General features: G+C 41.1%; 1 protein-coding gene across 1 annotated transcript in view; it reads left to right on the top strand.

The window, feature by feature from the left end:
• The window catches only part of LOC131936820 (peroxisomal ATPase PEX1-like), a 54,815-nt gene extending 33,132 nt beyond the window's left edge, over positions 1 to 21,683 (top strand). Inside the window, exon 25 of the mRNA XM_059293899.1 lies at positions 21,052 to 21,683. Within this exon, the coding sequence (XP_059149882.1) occupies positions 21,052 to 21,136 (85 nt within the window). The 3' untranslated portion in view covers positions 21,137 to 21,683. The remainder of the gene's footprint in view (positions 1 to 21,051) is intronic.
• The last annotated feature ends 3,172 nt before the right edge of the window (positions 21,684 to 24,855 follow it).

Here is a 24,855-nt window from a genome sequence, read left to right as displayed (position 1 = left end):
AGTTCCCATCCCCTGTTATTTTATATAATAATATTCGAGAAAGTTTAGGGGAGATCACTCCCGGTTTATTTGATTTGGTATCACCAACGCCCCTCACCCCCGCTACTGTTTATTGTGCCCCCCACCCACCCCATGTTAAGTTGTCTCACCCCCTGCTTCAACCCCCCCCCCCCCCCCCGCCCCCCTCTCTCTCCCACACCATTCACTCACATACAAACACCTCACCAACGTACAGTTATTTCGCCCTTGTCTGATTGCGTCCCTTTGATCTACCGGATCAACTGCGACGTGTTATGTCGGTAGCGCCCCCTGAAATGGGATTTAATTGCTCCCCTGTTTGATGTCGTTCGACCATTAGTTCACCCGACGTGATGGGATTGAAACCGCTCTTGTTTCAACCCCGGCTCGCATGAGTTGCCGCCCTTTGTTTTAATTCACACGCCGGACAGCTCTGGGTCGTACGCTGACAATATAGAGGTGTGGTGACGAGGGGGGGGGGGGGGAAGAGAATTGAGGTGGGGGGAGGGGGGGGGGGGGGTAGATCAGACACCGGATGTTGTACAAATGACTTTGCATTGTTGCGTGGCGTCGCTGACGTCATGGGTTTTGTGTGGAGGGGGGGGGGGGGGGGGGAATTGCACACAATACGCGTGGATTATTAATGATCAGTTAACGAATGTCTTAATTGTTTGCTAGTGATCGCTGAGCTTATCATGTGGGCGTGAGGGGGGTGGGGGTGGAATAATGGCGTTGTCATTGCTGTATATTTCCATAGGACCCGCTCCAGTGCATGGGTTTAGCACCATTCTTGTACAAGCTATTAAAGTCAATATTTGGTCTACACCATTTCTTTCAGGCTTTTTTCTCCCGGGGGGGGGGGGGGAAGGGGGGCACTGGATATTTTCGTGGGGGGGGGGCGGACGATGGAAAAAGTATGCTTTCTGTTTAAATTCCATTTTGTTGGGAGGGGGGGGGGGGTGTCGGTAGAAGTTCGTTTAACCTTAACATTAAACCAAACGTAGCCGTAACCTAAATCAAATGGTCTTACTTAACGCCAATAATAGGGCTTGTAAGTAGCCTACTCTTGGTATTCTAAAATCTTGCTCCCCCTACCTCCTTCCCCTCACACATCGTCAAAAAAAGCCAGACATTCCCCCCCCCCCCCCCCCCCCCCCCCGCCTTAATAGCCGCTATGAATTGTGTTATCAATAAAAAAAAACGATGTTCAAAACAATTAATTTAGTTATAAAATGTATATCTCTCCCTGGCTATCGAGATTTCAAATTTTAAGCGAGAGAGACCGAGACTTAGTAGCTCTATTAGAAATGACAAACTGTATTACTGTGCGAAGAGGTGCCTGAACGAAACTCTTCACGTTTGTTTTAAAAATCACCAGTTAGATAAACATTAAGGATTTGGTTCAAAGATAACTAACGTCATGATTGTATAAGCTTTTTTAATGTTCGTAGGTGCATCAGTATCAGTGGCGTAGCTACCGTAAAGCTAGCGTAAGCAATGCATAGGGGCCCAAGGCAAATAGGGGCCCTTTTTCAAAATTTGAAGGGGGGGGGTTGCAAGTCGAAATTCTGAGGGGGGGGGGGGGTGCAAATCGACAGTCTGAGCAGGGGGAAGGGGTGCAAATCGAAAGTTTGTGGGGGTGCAAATAGAAAGTCTGAGCAGGGGGAAGGGGTGCAAATCGAAAGTCTGAGGAGGGGGAAGGGGTGCAAATCGAAAGTCTGAGGGGGGTGCAAATCGAGAGGCTGAGGGGGGGGTGCAAATCGAAAGTTTGTCCCCGGTCGCCGGGAAGGGTCGCTACGCCTCTGAGGGGCCCACTAACACTTTTTGCATTGGGGCCCAAAAATCCTAGCTACGCCACTGATCAGTATATTATGGCTGTTATACGGTTGGGAACAATATGAGTGTAGGGAATATATGAAAATATGTGTGTGTGTGTGTGTCTGTCTGTCTGTCTGGTGTGATGTGGGGGGGTGCTAGGAGTGGGGGTGCACTGAGTATGTATAAGATTATTGAATTTTATATATATATATATATATATGTAACTGGGGTAGGCCTAACTACCAGTTACAAATGATAACGAACGAGAAGCCGCGACGCAGTATGAAATCTGACGCAACTATAACAGGTGGCTTATTGGATCGGTCTGATAACAATCTCAAAGCCAACGCGTGCTATTTTGGGAAACGGTACGAGAAGTTTCAGACGAGCTGTCAACTTTGATGGATAGGATGCAGGTGTTTTATTAGTCGGACTGTACGTAGAACTGCGCAACTAGTATTCGGAGACATCGATTACAAGTATCGATTACGGAAATGGATACAAGTACGACTACGATTTCAAGGGATAAATAGGGGGGGGACGGCGGAGCTCGACCCTTTTTCCCCTCTTGCCTCTTTCATCGCTCGCTTAGATCAGTCAGTCTGTGTGACTATGTCAAGTCGGTTATAGAACGGGTTAGCCGTATTGTGTTAAGGAGGATTATAGACATGTGGATTCAGTTATATGAAGCCTAGTGAAGGACTGTTAGGGGTCAGTTGATTCAGACTATTATTGAGAAGCATTCCTGTTGATTTATTGTGTTATTATGAAGCATTTCTTGATTCATGTAATAAAGGATCAATAGCGAACCTGCATCTTGAGTATCTATACTGTGGTCAATGTTGTCTAGAATGAGTGGTTAAACTCGTTAACACGTGGCACTACAGGCAATTAGGTCTCATTACATGTGGCGTTGCGAGCATGGTAACTGTTGGCTCGTTACAATTGGCGTTGTCGGCAGGATAAATGTTCGCTCGTCACAATTGGCGCTGCGAGCAGGGTAAATGTTCGCTCGTCACAATTGGCGCTGCGATCAGGATGAATTCAACTAGACTTGCCGTTTAAGGCACCTATAGTCAACCTTGTGCATAACTGTGTTTAGTGTGTGTGTGAATTCGGACATTCAGGAACTGTGAAAATTGAGGAACGAGGAAAAATTTTTCATACACACACGGTAAGAAAGAACTCTTTTTTTTAGTACTTAAGGAAGAAAATGTCTACTCTGGACGAGAAGCAGACCCATATAGTGGTCCTACCCAGAGAGTCCCATATTAACAAATTTTACGGGGACGGAGATCCAACTTTAACCAACAGGTTCAGTGAAGAGGTCAAAGCGGCCTGGGCCTCGAGACATATGTCACCAGAGGAAAGATTAAGACTGCTGATGGGCAGTATAGGTGAAACGGTTAGGGCAGAGGTTAAGTGCCACGATAGGACCGTCCAATCAGATCCAGATAAGGTGCTAGATCTGATTATGGAGACCTTTGGGGAGAGACGGTCGGGAGTGCAACTGCTATCGGGATTCGTGGGCTTAAAGCAGAGAATGGCGGAGAGTGTGATGGAGTACTCACACAGGATGAACAGGGCCTTTGATTTGGTAAAGGGCAAATCACCGGACATTGATGTACGCCTACTGAGGGACCATTTCATCGAGGGGCTAGCAACCCCGATCTTAAGGAGAGAGTTGAAAGAGGAGGTCCACAGAGACCAGCAGTTGACCTTCCTTCAGGTCAGGAACTCAGCGATCCGCAGGTCCGAGGATGAGGACCAATCGAACTGTTCGGTGGACAAAGTCTCTGTGCCTGAACAGAGACAATCCCCACCCACAGGGGCCGACACGATGGAGACCATGATGGCTCAACTGTTGGCCCACCTAGAGAAGGTTGACCAACGCTTGAAGTGGTTGGAAAGCAGGTCAACAGCTGAGAATCAGGAAAAGAACGGTACAAAACAGGGACGGGTTGGACGGCCGCGTCCTGCCAAGCCATCACTCCAATGGACGGCAGACGGTCGACCAATTTGTTTGTCTTGTTCACAACCCGGACATATGGCACGGTACTGCCAGGGAAACGGTCGTCCTCTGTAAGGCAGGGCCAGGCTACAGAGGGGCGAGGTTATGGCCCAAGAAGCAAAATGATGGGAGTCTGTCCCGAAATGGTGATTACGATTGGGGACATCGCGGTGAAGGCAATTGTGGATACAGGCTCCCAGGTGACGACAATCACGGAAAATTTTTACACCAAATGGATGAAAGGAAAAGACCATGGGTTGAGGTCTGACACAGGCATGCGCCTAACGGCAGCTAATGGACTAACCATTCCATACTGTGGTTATTTTCTGGCGGATTTCGTGGTGGCAGGACATAGGTTGAAGCAGGTTGGGGTGTTCGTTACGAAACACAACCTAGAGACAAATGTGTCAAATATACCTTGCCTGTTGGGCATGAATATTCTTGGCCAGTTGCCAGAATTTCTTACAAATATTGTCGGATCGACCACACCAGGTCGGGGATCCAAGTTGGCCAGGTTTGCCAAGACCAGAGGAAGGACAGCAGTCCCGGCAAACACGGTCAAGGCAATCACATTACAAATTGGTGATAGAAGCGTGAATGGTGATGTGATGATAGAACCATGTGGCGCCGCACTGAGGGCAGGCGTCGTGTTACTGCGGACATACACATCAGCGGAAAACGGACTAGTTCAAGGGTTGGTAGCTAATGTTTTGGATGAGGAAATTTTTATACCGCCTAACACTCTGGTAGGAGTACCACAGAACGTCGAGGTACAAAGGTCGGCACAGTGCATCGAACTGATCAATACCAGTAGTAATGAAGTAACAATTAGGTCGGTCAATGTGACGGCCGAGGTGAAGAAAAAGGGTGGCCGATCATATATATTCCCGGAAACTGAAGACCCAAAATTAAATGAATTACTGAATAAATACAGGGATGTATTTGCCTCGTATGAGGGTGATTTGGGGTACACGGAAGTAATCAAACACCAGATACCCTTACTACAAGACAAGCCGGTGGCGCAACCTTATCGAAGATTACCACCGAGTCACTACTCGGCGGTGAAGGCACACCTGAATGATCTACTAGAAAAGGGAATTATTACAACTAGTACAAGCCCGTATGCGGCACCGATTGTAGTGGTAAAAAAGAAGTCAGGGGAGATAAGACTGTGTTGTGATTACCGGAAATTGAACAATATCACAAGAAGGGATGCATTCCCCTTGCCTCGTATTGATGAATGTCTTGATGCGTTGGGGGGAGCAAGATTTTTTTCTACCTTGGATTTGGCCAGTGGCTACCACCAAGTGGCCATGCACCCCAACGATCAACATAAAACTGCATTTATTTCTCCACTGGGACTGTACGAGTGGACCCGTATGCCGTTTGGTCTAACTAATGCACCTGCTACATTCCAGCGAGTAATGCAGAGTGCTATGAGTGACTTTCTATTTCAAATAATGTTGGTGTATTTGGATGATATTCTAGTTTACTCAAAAACTTGGGAGGACCATCTAAAAAGATTAGAACAAGTGTTTCTCCGTCTTAGGGAGATAGGAGTAAAGCTGAACCCAGACAAATGCTGCTTTGGTTTGAAATCGGTACATTTTTTGGGTTACGTGATTTCGTCGGATGGCATCGCCACTGACCCAGATAAAATTGCAGCTGTTAAAGAATGGAAACAACCAACAACTACGGTAGAGGTCAGGTCATTCTTGGGCTTTGCTTCCTATTATAGAAAATTTGTGCCGGGTTTTGCAAAAATTGCCGCACCATTGCATGACTTGGTAAACAAAATGACAAAGAAACACAGTAAGGAGAAAAAGAAAGGTAAAACACAACTGATAGGTGAATTATGGACTGATGAATGCCTGAACTCGTTTAAGCTCTTGAAAAAGGCTTTGACAGAGGCACCGATATTGGGATACGCGGACTTTGACAAACCATTTCGGTTAGAAATCGACGCCAGCTCTAAAGGTCTGGGAGCTTTGCTATCACAACAACAAAAGCAAGGTTTCAGGGTTATTGCGTATGCCAGTCGAGCTCTGAAGGGATCAGAGAGAAACATGACAAATTACAGCGCCATGAAACTAGAACTTTTGACATTAAAATGGGCTGTGACTGAGAAATTCAGGGACTATCTATTAGGTGCTAAATGTGTGGTATACACTGACAATAACCCCTTGAGTCACCTAAAGACAGCAAAGTTGGGATCCATCGAACAGCGATGGGCAGCAGAATTGGCACTCTTTGACCTAGAGATAAAGTATCGCCCGGGGCGGTCCAATGGCAATGCGGACGCCTTATCAAGGAATCCTTACGAGAGACCGGGTGATGAGGAGGAAACACTGACAGGAATATGTGAGGTCAGAGCGTCAACAGATATCCCTCATGGGGTACAAGTGATGCAGAACGGGCAGACCGGGGTGGAGCACATATCCACGGAACCCGAACATATGGACAGTAGTGATTTTATTTGCCTTAATCACAAAAAGATAAGAGATGCCCAGAGAACGGATAGTGGCTTACAACCGCTATTGAAATACGTCCAGGAACAAAAATTCCCAGGAAGAAGGGAAAGAGAACAATTTGGTCGAGAAACAAAGAAAATACTGAGTCAGTGGGACCGTCTCAGTATAGAGGATGGTGTTCTCATACGGAGAATTCATGACCAAATTGATGGGACAATACACCAGGTGGTGGTGCCTGGACAGTTAAGAGAAGAAGTGCTAAGGTTGGCACATGACAGGGCAGGACACCAGGGTCAGGACAGGACGCACAAAATATTACGACGGAGGTGTTACTGGCCCAATATGGAAATGGAGGTCAAACGCCATTGTGAGGCTTGTGTGAGGTGTCAGCATGCGAAAATGCCAGTTGTCAAAATGAGACAGCCATCAGGACACCTACTAGCGACAAAACCACTAGAGATTGTGGCGATGGACTTTACGTCGTTGGAGCAATCATCGGATGGGACGGAACATGTGTTGGTAATGACTGATGTATTCACCAAATGGACTGTGGCGGTGCCCACACGAGATCAGACTGCCAAAACAGTGGCAAAGGTATTAATAGAACATTGGTTCATCAAATATGGCATACCAAGACAATTACACTCTGACCAAGGAAGGGCTTTCGAGTCAGAAGTAATTAACCAACTGTGCAGCCACTACGGGATCAACAAATCTAGAACAACCACATTTAATCCGAAGGGAAACGGACAGTGTGAACGGTTCAACCGCAGCATGCATGATTTGCTGCGTACGCTAGAACCTGAACAGAAAAAACGTTGGCCTGATTTTCTCCCAGAGTTGGTATATCTATACAACTGCACACCCCATGCCACAACCGGCTTTACGCCATACATGTTGCTGTTCGGACGAGAGGCTCGACTCCCTCTTGATTTGTTCCTAGGAAAAAGGGAGAGTATGACTGGCTCATACACCGCACTGGAATATGTGAATGAACATATGAGAAGAATTAGAGAAATGTACAGGGTAGTACAGGAAAGACTAGAACATGAATCTCGGCGAAGGGAACCGCCGATACAGACGAAGGACCCGCCACTCAAACTGAATGACAGGGTATTAGTAGTATATTAGGTCACTTTTGGGTCGTATTTGGGTGGCGCAAAGGTTATATAGCAAAATACTCGGGAGGAGGATGCGCGGGATGTACAACGACATATAGTAAAATACTCCCTAGGGTGGCGCAAAGACATATAGTAAAATACTACGCCAGCTGCCGCAGGGTGGGTGAGCAGGATGTACAATGAGATATAGTAAAATACTACGCCAACTAGGGTTGGCGGAGGTGGTGGGGAAGTAGGTCACCACCGGTGACCTTGTGACGTAATCATTGACCTTGTGACGTAATCAGTCACATTGTGACGTAATCATTGACCTAGTTACGTAATTTTAATGCGTTTTTTTAATGAGTTTTAATGAGTTTTTTTAAATTTTAATTAATTTTTGACCTAGTTACGTAATTTTAATGTGTTTTTATTACATAATTGTTTAATTTGTTTGATTTAAATTGTTTAATTACTTTGTTTATATTGTGTAATTTTTATTAACGAGTTACGTAATTTGATTATTTGTTTACTTTTTAATTATTTTTTATTGACCTAGTTACGTAATTGGATTTTAATGAGTTTGAATTTAATTTTGTAATTTTAATTAATTTTTATTAACGAGTTACGTAATTTGATTATTTGTTTGATTTTAAATTGTTTACTTTGTTTGTTTACTTGTTGTTTATTTGTTTATATTGTGTAATTTTTATTCAATAGTTACGTAATGTGATTTTAATTATTTTTATTTTGTTTATTTTTAATTTAATTTTATTTTATAATTAGTTAAATTATTATTAACGAGTTACGTAATTTGATTTTAATTACTTTTGTTTATTTATTTATTTGATATATTTCTTTTCTTTGATGTATGGTATTTAAAATAAAAGACAATGTTTATTTGATTTTAAACGGATAGGGGTGTTGGTCGATGAGAGGGGAGTAATGACGGGGTTTGAGGGTAGGGGTGCGTTAGCGTGTACTTTGTGAATAACATCCATTAACCAGACACGTAACATCTGTTACGTATCGACCGCCCGCGAACTTTTCCGGGCTGCGTATTTTTTAATGGGAATGTATTGATCGCACCCACGGGCCATCACAGCATGATGTCCCACCTAATTAAATTTTTTTTTTTTTTTTTTTGTTAGGCTTCACCGAGTTTCCCCCACTCGGTTGACAGGTTATGGTAATTTACGACGTACATTAAGTGGCTTTCCACGAAGTACGTAGGTCATTATGCAACAGCTGTGTAATATCGATCGCATCCACTGACCATCACACCTAATTAAATTGGTCACGTATCGTAAGTGTAGCGACATCGGTAATTATTCGCTTATAGCGAGGTCAGCGAAAACCGATCGATTTGTCAGCTCCGTGAAGCCCTTAGGTAACAGCTGGTGCTGTAATTAGTCACGGCTCTCGGATTTTTTCATTAGATTACAGCTGTCCATGAACTATGTTCACATATCATACGCCCGATCATTCTTTGATCAAATTAAAAAATTTTGTTTCCACATGTCCTACGAACCGTCCCTTGCTATGTATGAAAGATTAATGGTTGTAACTATTCGCTTATAGCGAGGGTCAACGAAAACAAAATATATTTAAGGGTCGGAATTTTCTTTCGACCACCGTTAAAGCAGGTTTTGAGACGAAACGAGGTCTCGGTAGGTTCGTGCTTTTTAATGGGCGACAGGGGCGACTTAGTGCGTTGGTACGTAAGATATGCGTGGGTAGACATGTTTTTTACAAGTCTGGAAAAGTAATTAAGTTTTTTATGACCGTTCCGATTTTCTTTTGATCTGACCACCATTTGACCACCCTGAGCCAGATAAATTTAACAAATGTTCAATACATAGTCGCTTATAGTAACATTAGTGATTGTATGTTCGGCAAGACGGTTTGACAAGACATCACGACTCTGTTCACCGCCGACAAGGACATCTCTGTACAACATGCGGGAATCTATTTACACGACTTGACAATTTAACAAGACATTGTAAAACAACACACACCAACCAAACATCACCGACCGACACCCCATCAGCAACCGATAGACAAACTCCACAACCACTATACGTGACCGACAGACAAACCATGCAACCCCTAGCAGCGATCCAAACAACTCGTACCATGACCAATACTATTCCATTAAAGCGACATACGATATATGACGACATAGCAATCAACAAACGCGTAAAGACTAACAACGACAGTAACGTTAATTCATACACCACTATTTTTCCTATAGACGACCTACCCATGATACGTTATACATGTGACATATGTGAGCATGCATTCACCTGCAAACATGGTTTGAAACGACATCACGATACGGCACACAGACGACGAAGACATACATGTAGAGAATGTTTGCAAGAATTTACAAGAAAATATAATTTAACGAACCACTATAAAATACCACACACCATCAAAACATTACCAGACGACACATCAGCGACCGACACGAATATCCCATAGGATGACTTCTCACAGACATCTCCTTACACCCAACACAGAAACTCACTTTCTTACTTTTATATTAAAAGACAAGTAGACACAATGTGACATCTCCCCTAGACTGTAGACCGATGGGGTTGTTTTTATTCAATAAAAATTTATTATATATGGTCTTTTGTGATTTTTTAATGTGTTATTGTTTTGTTACTTGTCCCTGAAAGTTATGTAACTCGGTATCCTGTATAAGAGGTATGACTGGAATCAAAATCAGGGGAGAGAACGTGACGTACATCGCGATATTTGAAAACATGGCGATGTTTAACCTCAACCAAAAAAGGCAATGAACCTAGAAGGAAGACGAATATATATCTTAGTCTTGCAGCAGATTACCTTCCCATGTTCGCTTTAGTATTACAGTTTTCATCAATCTTCTTTTTGACTTGAACTTCTTTAATTTTTAAGAAAGTTTACATAATACATTACGTCTAATGACAATTTTTTTTTTTTTTTTATTTTTACCACTCAATGTATTTTCTTTTTCTATATCTTACATTGTCATCTTAATTTTTGATCACCTTAGGTGGTGGTAAGGTGGTAAGGTGGTGGTAAGGTGGTGGTAAATTTGCTTAAGATTATAAACTTCAAGTTTTAAAAATCAACAACGTTATAGTACGTCGTGTCAAATGACACACCTTTAAAATGTCTACATTTAAAGTTCACCAAAATAATGACGTAAAAACTAAATATGATATGACGTTAGCATACATATCATTCAATCTAATCACTCTAAAGTACAAATCAATAATTTTTATTGATTAAGGGGCTGGGTGAGTTATTTTTATCACTATTCGCCCTTCCCCTTCCCTTTGTCCGCAACCCCGTTCCCCTTCTCCCATCCAACCTTGCGTCATCACACTAACCTCAATACCAACCGCTAGATAAACAGACCGTACTACTACTACTCACACTATTCCTTGGACAGACAAAGGCTGTATGACAATCCTACAGACAAATATTTATTCAACTAATAGCACAACCCCCTAGAAACCACTCCAACAGACTGGGATACATAACTTGTAGACACCACTCCCCAATGAATATCTCTTGCACCCTACCTACATCGACAACTTTGTCCGCCACCCTCGCCCCCGTCCCTAGTATGAACTCGGTTACCAACAATTTCAAAACATGCATGTTCCGAGTTCAAAACCAACCTTCACCGACACTAGTATGAACTCGACCCCTAACACTTCCAAAACATGCCTGTACTAACTTTGAAACCACTTCGGTGAAAACTTCACCGACCCTAGTATGGACTCTACACCTATCGATTCCAAAACACGCATGTTCCGAGTTCAAAACCAACCTTCACCGACACTAGTATGAACTCGGCTACCAACAATTCCAAAACATGCATGTTCCGAGTTCAAAACCAACCTTCACCGACACTAGTATGAACTCGGCTACCAACAATTCCCAAACATGCATGTACCAACTTTCCAACCTGCCTCAGTGCTAACAAAATTCCCCGACCCTAGTATGAACTCGACTGCCATCAATTCCTAAACATCCATGTACCGACTTTGTAACCTGCCTCGGTGAAAACTTCACCGACCTTAGTTTAACTCTCCCTAACAATTCCAATGATGCATGTACGAACTTTGTAACCTGCCTCGGTGAAAACACCCCCGTCCCTAGTATGAACTCGGTTACCAACAATTTCAAAACATGCATGTTCCGAGTTCAAAACCAATCTTCACCGACACTAGTATGAACTCGGCTACCAACAATTCCTAAACATGGATGTACCAACTTTGCAACTTACCTCGGTGTTAACGAAAACTCCCCTGACCCTAGTATGGACTCTACACCGACTGATTCCAAAACATACATGTTCCGAGTTCAAAACCAACCTTCACCGACACTAGTATGAACTCGGCTACCAACAATTCCTAAACATACATGTAACACCTTTGCAACCTGCCTCGGTGAAATCATCTCCGACCCTAGTTTGAACTCGGCTGCCAACAATTCCTAAACATGCCTGGCCCAACTTTGTAACCTGCCTCGGTGAAAACTTCACCGACCCTAGTATGAACTCTAGACCTACCGATTCCAAAACATACATGTTCCGAGTTCAAAACCAACCTTCACCGACCCTAGTATGAACACGGCCCCTAACAATTCCAAGGATGCATGTACCAACTTTACAACCTGCCTCGGTGTTAGCAAAACTCCCCGACCCTAGTATGAACTCAACTGCCAACAATTCCTAAACATCCATGTCCCAACTTTGCAACCTGCCTCGGTGAAAACTTCACCGACCCTAGTATGGCCTCTCTACCTATCAATTCTAAAACATGGATGTACCAACTTCGAAACATCCCTCTGTGTTAACAAAACTCCCCCGACCCTACTATAGACTCGACCCCTAACAATTCCAAAACATGCATGGTCTAGCTTCGAACCTCCCTCGGTGAAAACGTCACCGACTCGTGTATAAAATCTGTCCCAACCAACTCCAAACCTTCCCTGGGCACCCGAATAAAAATAACTCACCCAGCCCCTTAATCAATAAAAATTATTGATTTGTACTTTAGAGTGATTAGATTGAATGATATGTATGCTAACGTCATATCATATTTAGTTTTTACGTCATTATTTTGGTGAACTTTAAATGTAGACATTTTAAAGGTGTGTCATTTGACACGACGTACTATAACGTTGTTGATTTTTAAAACTTGAAGTTTATAATCTTAAGCAAATTTACCACCACCTTACCACCACCTTACCACCTTACCACCACCTAAGGTGATCAAAAATTAAGATGACAATGTAAGATATAGAAAAAGAAAATACATTGAGTGGTAAAAATAAAAAAAAAAAAAAAAATTGTCATTAGACGTAATGTATTATGTAAACTTTCTTAAAAATTAAAGAAGTTCAAGTCAAAAAGAAGATTGATGAAAACTGTAATACTAAAGCGAACATGGGAAGGTAATCTGCTGCAAGACTAAGATATATATTCGTCTTCCTTCTAGGTTCATTGCCTTTTTTGGTTGAGGTTAAACATCGCCATGTTTTCAAATATCGCGATGTACGTCACGTTCTCTCCCCTGATTTTGATTCCAGTCATACCTCTTATACAGGATACCGAGTTACATAACTTTCAGGGACAAGTAACAAAACAATAACACATTAAAAAATCACAAAAGACCATATATAATAAATTTTTATTGAATAAAAACAACCCCATCGGTCTACAGTCTAGGGGAGATGTCACATTGTGTCTACTTGTCTTTTAATATAAAAGTAAGAAAGTGAGTTTCTGTGTTGGGTGTAAGGAGATGTCTGTGAGAAGTCATCCTATGGGATATTCGTGTCGGTCGCTGATGTGTCGTCTGGTAATGTTTTGATGGTGTGTGGTATTTTATAGTGGTTCGTTAAATTATATTTTCTTGTAAATTCTTGCAAACATTCTCTACATGTATGTCTTCGTCGTCTGTGTGCCGTATCGTGATGTCGTTTCAAACCATGTTTGCAGGTGAATGCATGCTCACATATGTCACATGTATAACGTATCATGGGTAGGTCGTCTATAGGAAAAATAGTGGTGTATGAATTAACGTTACTGTCGTTGTTAGTCTTTACGCGTTTGTTGATTGCTATGTCGTCATATATCGTATGTCGCTTTAATGGAATAGTATTGGTCATGGTACGAGTTGTTTGGATCGCTGCTAGGGGTTGCATGGTTTGTCTGTCGGTCACGTATAGTGGTTGTGGAGTTTGTCTATCGGTTGCTGATGGGGTGTCGGTCGGTGATGTTTGGTTGGTGTGTGTTGTTTTACAATGTCTTGTTAAATTGTCAAGTCGTGTAAATAGATTCCCGCATGTTGTACAGAGATGTCCTTGTCGGCGGTGAACAGAGTCGTGATGTCTTGTCAAACCGTCTTGCCGAACATACAATCACTAATGTTACTATAAGCGACTATGTATTGAACATTTGTTAAATTTATCTGGCTCAGGGTGGTCAAATGGTGGTCAGATCAAAAGAAAATCGGAACGGTCATAAAAAACTTAATTACTTTTCCAGACTTGTAAAAAACATGTCTACCCACGCATATCTTACGTACCAACGCACTAAGTCGCCCCTGTCGCCCATTAAAAAGCACGAACCTACCGAGACCTCGTTTCGTCTCAAAACCTGCTTTAACGGTGGTCGAAAGAAAATTCCGACCCTTAAATATATTTTGTTTTCGTTGACCCTCGCTATAAGCGAATAGTTACAACCATTAATCTTTCATACATAGCAAGGGACGGTTCGTAGGACATGTGGAAACAAAATTTTTTAATTTGATCAAAGAATGATCGGGCGTATGATATGTGAACATAGTTCATGGACAGCTGTAATCTAATGAAAAAATCCGAGAGCCGTGACTAATTACAGCACCAGCTGTTACCTAAGGGCTTCACGGAGCTGACAAATCGATCGGTTTTCGCTGACCTCGCTATAAGCGAATAATTACCGATGTCGCTACACTTACGATACGTGACCAATTTAATTAGGTGTGATGGTCAGTGGATGCGATCGATATTACACAGCTGTTGCATAATGACCTACGTACTTCGTGGAAAGCCACTTAATGTACGTCGTAAATTACCATAACCTGTCAACCGAGTGGGGGAAACTCGGTGAAGCCTAACAAAAAAAAAAAAAAAAATTTAATTAGGTGGGACATCATGCTGTGATGGCCCGTGGGTGCGATCAATACATTCCCATTAAAAAATACGCAGCCCGGAAAAGTTCGCGGGCGGTCGATACGTAACAGATGTTACGTGTCTGGTTAATGGATGTTATTCACAAAGTACACGCTAACGCACCCCTACCCTCAAACCCCGTCATTACTCCCCTCTCATCGACCAACACCCCTATCCGTTTAAAATCAAATAAACATTGTCTTTTATTTTAAATACCATACATCAAAGAAAAGAAATATATCAAATAAATAAATAAACAAAAGTAATTAAAATCAAATTACGTAACTCGTTAATAATAATTTAACTAATTATAAAATAAAATTAAATTAAAAATAAACAAAATAAAAATAATTAAAATCACATTACGTAACTATTGAATAAAAATTACACAATATAAACAAATAAACAACAAGTAAACAAACAAAGTAAACAATTTAAAATCAAACAAATAATCAAATTACGTAACTCGTTAATAAAAATTAATTAAAATTACAAAATTAAATTCAAACTCATTAAAATCCAATTACGTAACTAGGTCAATAAAAAATAATTAAAAAGTAAACAAATAATCAAATTACGTAACTCGTTAATAAAAATTACACAATATAAACAAAGTAATTAAACAATTTAAATCAAACAAATTAAACAATTATGTAATAAAAACACATTAAAATTACGTAACTAGGTCAAAAATTAATTAAAATTTAAAAAAACTCATTAAAACTCATTAAAAAAACGCATTAAAATTACGTAACTAGGTCAATGATTACGTCACAATGTGACTGATTACGTCACAAGGTCAATGATTACGTCACAAGGTCACCGGTGGTGACCTACTTCCCCACCACCTCCGCCAACCCTAGTTGGCGTAGTATTTTACTATATCTCATTGTACATCCTGCTCACCCACCCTGCGGCAGCTGGCGTAGTATTTTACTATATGTCTTTGCGCGACCCTAGGGAGTATTTTACTATATGTCGTTGTACATCCCGCGCATCCTCCTCCCGAGTATTTTGCTATATAACCTTTGCGCCACCCAAATACGACCCAAAAGTGACCTAATATACTACTGGTATTACTGCGTAGCCACCCGTTAGGCAGAAACAAAATCCACGATCTCTGGGGACAGGAGATATGGCAAGTCGTGGAGATGCCTAAAGCAGCAGGTGGCCCCTTTAAGATAAGACCCATCGATCACGCCAAACCGGATCGGTGGGCGAATATTGCTCAATTAAAGAAATATTGGAATAGGCAAGAAGAGCAGCTACACACAGAGAAACCCAAGACAATTAGGGAACCGGAAGTTATAACGGAAATTCACATACCCATTCCGGAACCATATCACCATCAACAGAACAAACGCGATATACAAGTGGAGGATACCGGCAACAATGAGGATCCCGGTCCCTCCAGAAGCAGAGAGACAGTAGACCATCGGATAAGTGGTCCGCGGAGAAGTTTAAGGAACAGAAGGAATACGAAATTTTTTGTCAGCAACCATCAATTCTTTCATGGTCGCGCTGGTATGAAAACAGACTGTTCAAAGAGCTATAGAAGTGAACTGGTGAAGGCACCAAATGGAAAGGGTGGATGTGAATTCTAGAACTGTTTTGTGTCTCAGGAAGATGATGTAGACACAGTTGATATGTGAAATAGGTAGAACTGTCAATCGTAAAGAATGGAACGTCGTGGACAGTGAGTGGAACAATAAATTTTTTTTTTTACGACTGTGCGATTGACTTTGGAGGAGTGCACCTGCCAGGCGTTGTTTGTGGTTGAAAACACACAAAAAAAGCAGGGGTGGATGTAACTGGGGTAGGCCTAACTACCAGTTACAAATGATAACGAACGAGAAGCCGCGGCGCAGTATGAAATCTGACGCAACTATAACAGGTGGCTTATTGGATCGGTCTGATAACAATCTCAAAGCCAACGCGTGCTATTTTGGGAAACGGTACGAGAAGTTTCAGACGAGCTGTCAACTTTGATGGATAGGATGCAGGTGTTTTATTAGTCGGACTGTACGTAGAACTGCGCAACTAGTATTCGGAGACATCGATTACAAGTATCGATTACGGAAATGGATACAAGTACGACTACGATTTCAAGGGATAAATAGGGGGGGGACGGCGGAGCTCGACCCTTTTCCCCTCTTGCCTCTTTCATCGCTCGCTTAGATCAGTCAGTCTGTGTGACTATGTCAAGTCGGTTATAGAACGGGTTAGCCGTATTGTGTTAAGGAGGATTATAGACATGTGGATTCAGTTATATGAAGCCTAGTGAAGGACTGTTAGGGGTCAGTTGATTCAGACTATTATTGAGAAGCATTCCTGTTGATTTATTGTGTTATTATGAAGCATTTCTTGATTCATGTAATAAAGGATCAATAGCGAACCTGCATCTTGAGTATCTATACTGTGGTCAATGTTGTCTAGAATGAGTGGTTAAACTCGTTAACACGTGGCACTACAGGCAATTAGGTCTCATTACATGTGGCGTTGCGAGCATGGTAACTGTTGGCTCGTTACAATTGGCGTTGTCGGCAGGATAAATGTTCGCTCGTCACAATTGGCGCTGCGAGCAGGGTAAATGTTCGCTCGTCACATATATATATATATATATATATATATATATATATATATATATATATATATATATATATATATATATATATATATATATATATATACACACATATATGGATCATTGCCATTCTTATATTTAGGTTATTGAGAAAAACTATAAAAGATCCATAAAACCCGCGTATTGTTGTAACCCACTAAGGCATTCAAACGCAAATGATTTTAAACCAAAACAGAAAATGAAACAGCGGGTAGTCTGTGCTATCTATACATTAATTTTTTTTTTTAAAGTTTCAGTATTTGCTAAACCGATCTGCCTAATCCCCGGGTTTAATCCGCATTATTTTCGCATCACCCGATCTCTGTTTTTTGTGCCGAGTGCCGCGCCATAAGTTTATGCAAGGGGAGATCACTACGAACTGCCTATTGATATCTCGACAAAGCAAACGTCGTATGATGTATTGAGTTGAAGATATTTTCTATGATTTGAAGTCGAGTCTGTCAAATGTTTAAAAAAAATCCTTTGAGTTTAAGTATTGAATTCTAATATCGAATTCAATGCGTAAGAAATAAAATTGTAAATTGGTTTACTGTTACAGTCTTTGAAGTTTCATGAGTTAAGTCAGCTGTGATAAGTACTCAGCATAATTTGGGGGAAATACTTGTCTCTGTTGTTCCTGGATTCTCGCTCATAATTTTTTTCTTTCTGATTTATCAAATTCGCGAGTTCTAAGCTCCTAGTTGGTTTGTAGCGATTGTTTTTGTTTTGTTGTTTATTTCCGGTTAGACTTTTGCCTCTATTAAAAATCAATTTGAAAAAGTGGTGTTTTCTTACCCCATGTTGAAAGAACTGAGACTTTCTTCCAACGCAGTGCAATTTTTGTCTGCCCAACTGTAGGGTGGGGAGTTTCTTAAGGCTCAGTGGTGGGCGGAGTTCACTAGGGCTCAGCCATGGGGGGGGGGGGGGGGGATTGATAGTCACCAATGTTTCCTCTAAGACGAAAAAAATCGTGTGGAACGTATATTTTGTGTGCGCGGTGTTCTAAAAGTCTTATATAAGGATACATATATTTTACAAAATGACTGCGCCGCAGTTAAAAACTACTGCGCGGCCACGCAACTGCGCAGCTTTGAGGGAACATAGCTCAATTATTGAGAGGGGTAGTTCCCTATGGAGGGGAACAGTTACTTAGCATAATTATGAAGAGGGGTAGTTCACTAGGGCTCAACTATGGAGGTGGGGGGCGGGGGTACCTTGGGCTTAGTCATGCGTGGGGGTGTCTAGGGCTTAACCATGATGTAGGGGGTGGGGGGGGGGGGGTTACCTAGGACTCAGTCATGTTGAGGGGGGGGGGGGTAAATTTGTCAAGTGATATGATGAGGGGGGAGAGATGTTACCTAGGAATCAGTCATGAGAGTGGGGGGTAGTTATCTAGGGCTTAACCATGATGTTTCTGGGAGGGAGGGAGGGGGGGGGGGTTCAAGTCCCATGATATGGGGGGGGGGGGGGGATAGGCTAACTAGGAATCAGCCATGAGAGTGGGGGGGGGGTAGTTGTTGTCTAGGGCTAAGGGCCTGCAATGTGTAAGAGAGGACTGTCGGCTGATCTTACTGTTATGGAACTGGCTCAAACCACACAGGTGGGAATGTTAACCCACCTGGAATTTCCGTGGGGAGGGGGGGGGGGATGAGGACGAGGGGGTGGGGCGGTATGTTTATTTTGTTGTGTAATTGAAAACAGCGAGCGTGTAAGTTCTCGTCATTTTCCCGCCCTTTTTGGTCGTGGCTTGCGTGTCACAGTTTGCCCCGTCCCCCCGGATTTTCCCCGGCTCCGTGGAAGCAGCCAAATTAAGTATGAAAGCGCAGCTAATCCGCGCTGTGTTTGGCTCGCGTTAGCAGATAAAACCGGGGCGCTGATGAAAGGGAAACAACCCCGACACTGAAAACGAAACTCGCTTTTATTCATTTACTTTTTTTAATTTTTATTAGGAGGGGGGGTTGTTTGGCGAGGTTTAAAAAAAACAGGGGGGACAATTTGTTAAATTCAACTTGCATTATCTTCTCTTGACCCACAGCAATCGAAAGTGTTGACAAGGGGATTAATTTTGCATTAACCCCTCGGAAGCGTCGAACAAATACTGGGTTTAAAATGGACGTTTTACACCAGAATAAAAGATGAATGCGAAACGTGCGGAGAGAGGTGCGGAAGTAGCTCTGTCTGAGCGACCAAAACGAGGTCTGGTAGTTGTTCAGTTTACCATTGCGCGATTACCTTTGTCGTGTAAACTGGTGGAGGTAAACAAGATCTGTTACCTGCCTTATAATGTTTGAATGACGTTTGAGTAATGATATATCATTGTTATATCAATGTTTTTGGTGTTTGGTTGAATGATTAGTTGAATAAAGGTATACATTAACATGGTAGGTCTATAGCCTTGCTGTTGGTAATGTTGTATACCCTTGCTGTTGGTAATGATGTACAGCTTTAACGTTGGTAATATTGTATAATCTTGCTGTTGGTAATGTTGTATAGCCTTGCCGTTGGTAAGGGGCAGAGTGGCTTAGCGGTAGAGAGCTGGAATGTTAACCCGTAGTCTCAAGTTCGAATCCGGTTCAAGTCGGTAGAATGACCCAGCTCTGATGGGTACCTAACTCACTTTAGGGAAAGTAAAGGCGGCTGGGCATAGTGCTGACCACACTATCCCTTCATATGCCGAGGTCACAGAAACAGATTAACTCTACTTCACTTGCCCCGTAGACCGTCAGGTTTGATAGGGAACTTTACTACTTTACTTATTATTGGTAATGTTGTATAGCCGTAATGTTGGTAATGTTGTATAGCCTTGCTGTTGGTAATGTTGTAGAAACTACAATTGTAAAACACCGAATTTTCTAGTATACAAGACGCATTTTTTAAGCCAAGAAAAACATCACAAAAGTTGAAACTTTCCTTTACCTATAAAAGTTGGGAGCCTATAAAACTCCATATTGTCTTAATCGCTGGAATACACCGTGCTTAAAATATTTAGGGCTTGAATTCTGTGTTTGCAGGTTTGTGTTTGCAAGATGGATCGCTTTGATTTAAGAAATTGTATCGATGATAAACAGTTATTTCTTTTATTTATTTATGTTATAAAAAGCTAAATAAATACGCATAGTTTTCTGTACCCGTCCCATATTCTTACAAAAAGTAGACCCCCACCCCTAATAGGTAACGCTCGTAAATCTCATGTTATATGTCCCCTCGTATACATCTCGTTATGTGTCCTCCCAAAAAATCTTATGTTATGTGCCGCACCCCCGTACAAATCTCATTTTATGTGCACCCCCCATACACATCTCATGTTGTGTGTCCCCCCTACAAATCTCATGTTATGTGCCCCCCCCCCCTACAAATCTCATGTTATGTGTCCCCCCTACAAATCTCATGTTATGTGCCCCCCCCCCCTTACAAATCTCATGTTATGTGTCCCCCCCCCTACAAATCTCATGTTATGTGCCCCCCCCTACAAATCTCATGTTATGTGCCACCTCCCCCCCATACACATCTCATGTTATGTGTCCCCCCCCCCCCTACAAATCTCATGTTATGTGCCACCCCCCCCATACACATCTCATGTTATGTGTGTCCCCCCCCCTACAAATCTCATGTTATGTGTGTCCCCCATATAAATCTCATCTTATGTGTGTGTCCCCATATAAATCTCATGTTAGCTGTTCCCCCCCCCCCCCATATAAATCTCATGTTATGTGTTCCCTCCCCCCCCCCTTCCCCCTACAAATCTCATGTCATGTGTTCCTCATATACATCTCATTCCTCTACTTTCAGCTACGAGAGCTTTGTGTCCTCACGTACAGGCAAGTATGAGAAACCTAAGCCAGCGCCAGTGGGCAGCCGAGCCACATTGGCATAAACAAAGTGAAAGTGGCCAGATTTTTCTCAAACTCGTGCTCAAAATGTTTCCTCAAGTCAGTCTACTGTGTTAGTTATCACCAAATAAACAATGTATTTCGAATTGTTATTTTGGCTTATGCTTTGTTTAAAATCAATTTTTATAATAGGGGCGTGAAAAGTTATATTGGCTTTTGCTTTTTTTTTTAAATTAATACTTATATTAGAGGTTTACTAAAAATTAATTTACTTAATTTATGTTTTGTTATAAATAACTGGATACCTATTTACCTACAGATTTGAGAATTACTTTATTGTATGATCTGTAAAAGCAAAAAAAACAAAACAAAAAAACTCATGACAAATTTGTATTGTGCCGGTTAAAGCTATTACTCCAAACTGTCCATGCTAATTGTTGATTAAACATTGAGAAAAAGAGTAATTTGATCCAAATACTGTAAGCCTTTTTTTTCATCTATGTATATTATATTAATTTTATGAACAGGTTGCTGAAATACTCAGCTATGTTGAAATCGTTATGTACCTCAGGTTTTTCTCATTTGTTTTTATTAACTCCTTCCCTGCCGATGTTTTTTTTTTCCTTTACTTAATGCCATGAAAATTACGATATCACTTTATATACATTCTCAATGATGCTGTAATGTTTATTTTCTTATTTAGTTATCTTTTTTTTTTTTTTGGAAACTTATCCTTAGATTTATAATTATATTTTAAATATCCTATTAATTAGTATTCTTACTCAGTAATTAATTTAAAAAAATGGTTTAATAATTTTCCTTAATGAGTGTTGCTGTTTGTACTTACTTGATAAAAATGCCTATATTATTTGTCTTACTTTTCTTTAAATAACTATTTGATATTTTGTGTTTGCTATTATCGTATTTTATTCAGGAATTTATTAAGCTACTTTGATTATGTAATTAGCTGTATATATCTTAAGTTAATTGCCAATGATCGTCCATACCTTAAGACAAGAATCCATATAACAGCTCTTAATTGGTGTCTTTGTTTCAATCCTGTTTTTTTTTATTTAAACCAACTCTATTGTAAATGACAGAAAATATACGGTGAAAATAAACAAACACAATGCATGCTGTTTATGCTGAAACTATGTTTATCAGGCAAAATACTTTTTTAAGTTGAAATATAGTTGAAATGTATGTATGCTAAATATGCAATGTATGCTGTGTATGTAATGCTAAAGCTGAACATTTGCTATTAGTATGCTAAATGGTTGGATGGTAGAACCTATGACTGCTAACCTGAATGTCTCGAGTTCGGAACCCCAGGCTTGAGTCTGTAGGACGTTCCTGAGTCCACCCAGCTCTGATGGGTACCTGACTCATGTTAGCGAAGCTATGGCGGCTGGGTATAAAGCTGCTCACTGTGGGTGGCATCACACTACCCCTGTATGCCGAGGTCTTTGAAACAGATGAACTCTACTTCATCTGCTACATGTTTCTAGGGCAGGAAAGGAAAAAGGTTATGTATGGGAGTATATATGTATGTATGAGTGTATGGATGGATGATGTATTGGTGTAATAATGGGCTGAATATCCCGAGTTTACATTCCGTGGGTAAAACAAACAGAAAAATATTAACCCTTTCTTCATTGTTGTAAATGTAATGTTAATCGTGGAGTCAAGCGTGATTAATATTGTTCCAAAATTTACTAACCTTTTCTTGAAGAACCTATGTATTTTAATAATATTGGTGAAAATAATATAAAATATTATCTCTAATGTATTTGTGTTTATCAACACACAATTGATTTTTTTTTCTTTTAAAAAAATATTTTTTTTAATCAGAATGTCAAAGATTTTCGTTTGTTTAGATGTAAAATATTGCGGTTTAAAGCTTAGGCAGTGTCCAAACTCACGCTCAACCAATTTACCTCCCTTTAATTTCTCACTGTTTTTTCTATTGTCTTTTCTCAAATGCTCATTTTTCTATTATATCTGAACACGACAACAATGTCAATGATGCAAATAGTGGATGACTGTGGTTGGTGGGCTTTGCTAAGTTTCTCTAGATAACTGTTTGAAATTGGGTTTTAATTTAGGGGAGAAGTTGTCTGGTTTTTTGAATGGTCGGATGACTTTGTTGACTAGGCACGACGATGTTGACTGGACAGTGGAATATTGACCAGAGGTGGGATCTAGGCTGGACACGAAGATCCTAACTGGACTAAAACGTTGACTGGATATCAAGATGTTGAATGGATATCAAGATGTTCACTGGATATAAAGATGTTCACTGGATATCAAGATGTTGACTGGAAATGAAGATGTTGACTGGATATGATGTTGACTGGATATGAAGATGTTGACTGAATATGAAGATGTTGAATGAAGATGTTGATTGAGATTGACTGAACCCTTAGTTTTAGCACAATTTAACCGTAATCAATTTTTTCGTATTAAAATAATTAGCCTAATTGTGATACATGACACATTGCTGAGAATTTTTTGCAGTCTACCTTACAAAATCTGATTAAAAATATATGGCTACGTGCCAAAACCAAATCCGCCTTTTATTATCTTTTTTTATGTTTTATTACAGGGGTCAGTTGAAAACCGCATAGGTCTCAGGGGTCATGTTAAACCCACATGTGCACAGGGGGCATGTGATCACCACATACAGTGGTCACTTGTATTTTAAGGATCAAATAAATGCCACGTATGTGGATCAAACAAACACAACATAAACAGGTCACATGAACTCATACGGTGTTGTAGGTCCACCTTATTCAGGGCTCACTAAGTCCGGCTAAATTCATATTTAGGTCCCCCTTTTAAAAGGTTCATAAAGTCCAACTAAATTCATATTGACGTCCACCTTTTAAAGGGCTCATAAAGTCCAACTAAATTCATATTGAGGTCCACCTTTTAAATGGCTCATAAAGTCCAACTAAATTCATATTGAGGTCCACCTTTTAAATGGCTCATAAAGTCCAACTAAATTCATATTAAGGTCCACATTTTAAAGGGTTCATGAAGTCCAACTAAATTCATATTTAGGTCCACCTTTTAAAGGGTTCATGAAGTCCAACTAAATTCATATTTAGGTCCACCTTTTAAAGGGTTCATGAAGTCCTACTAAATTCATCTGCAGCGTGTACTGAATATTGGCATACGTAGAAGCATGTCGATTATGTTTATCAATTGCTTTAACATGTGAAATTAATTTGTTTCATTGACAGGTCTGGAAATATCTTCAAAAATACTTTTTTTAATGAAAAAATTGTTTGCAAAATTTATTTTAAAATGTGATGGATTATCGATGGCGTCGCTTGGCAAACATGGCGTCGCTAGGGTGGAGGGGGGGGGGGGTGACGACCAGGGCGTCGTTAAGTGGGAGGGGGGGGGGGGCACAGTGTATGCGCCATAAAGGGGAGAGTCGTCATTAGGTAGGAGACGCATTGTATACGTCACAAGGTTGGGGTGAGTGGCGTCACTATACATCAATCAGGGAGTCAGCAGGTAAGAGGGGGTGAGTCACCTATAAATACAGGCTGTTTTACAAAGGGCGATACGTTTAGTGGATGCCACACATATATTGACGGGAAACGCCCTAAAGTTCGAACCTCAGAACCCACCCGAACAGATGAAGTAGAGTTAACCAGTTACTGTCACATTGACCACCTATCCCATCAAGGCTGGGTAAACTTCATGACTTCATAAGGACTGAAAATCGTGGAACCGAACTCTAGACTTTTGT

This window comes from Physella acuta, unplaced genomic scaffold (assembly GCF_028476545.2).
Source record: "Physella acuta isolate Inbredline_101_S28 unplaced genomic scaffold, ASM2847654v3 ptg000188l, whole genome shotgun sequence".
Taxonomy (NCBI): Eukaryota; Metazoa; Mollusca; class Gastropoda; family Physidae; genus Physella; species Physella acuta.
This window is presented reverse-complemented; position numbering and strand designations above follow the sequence as displayed.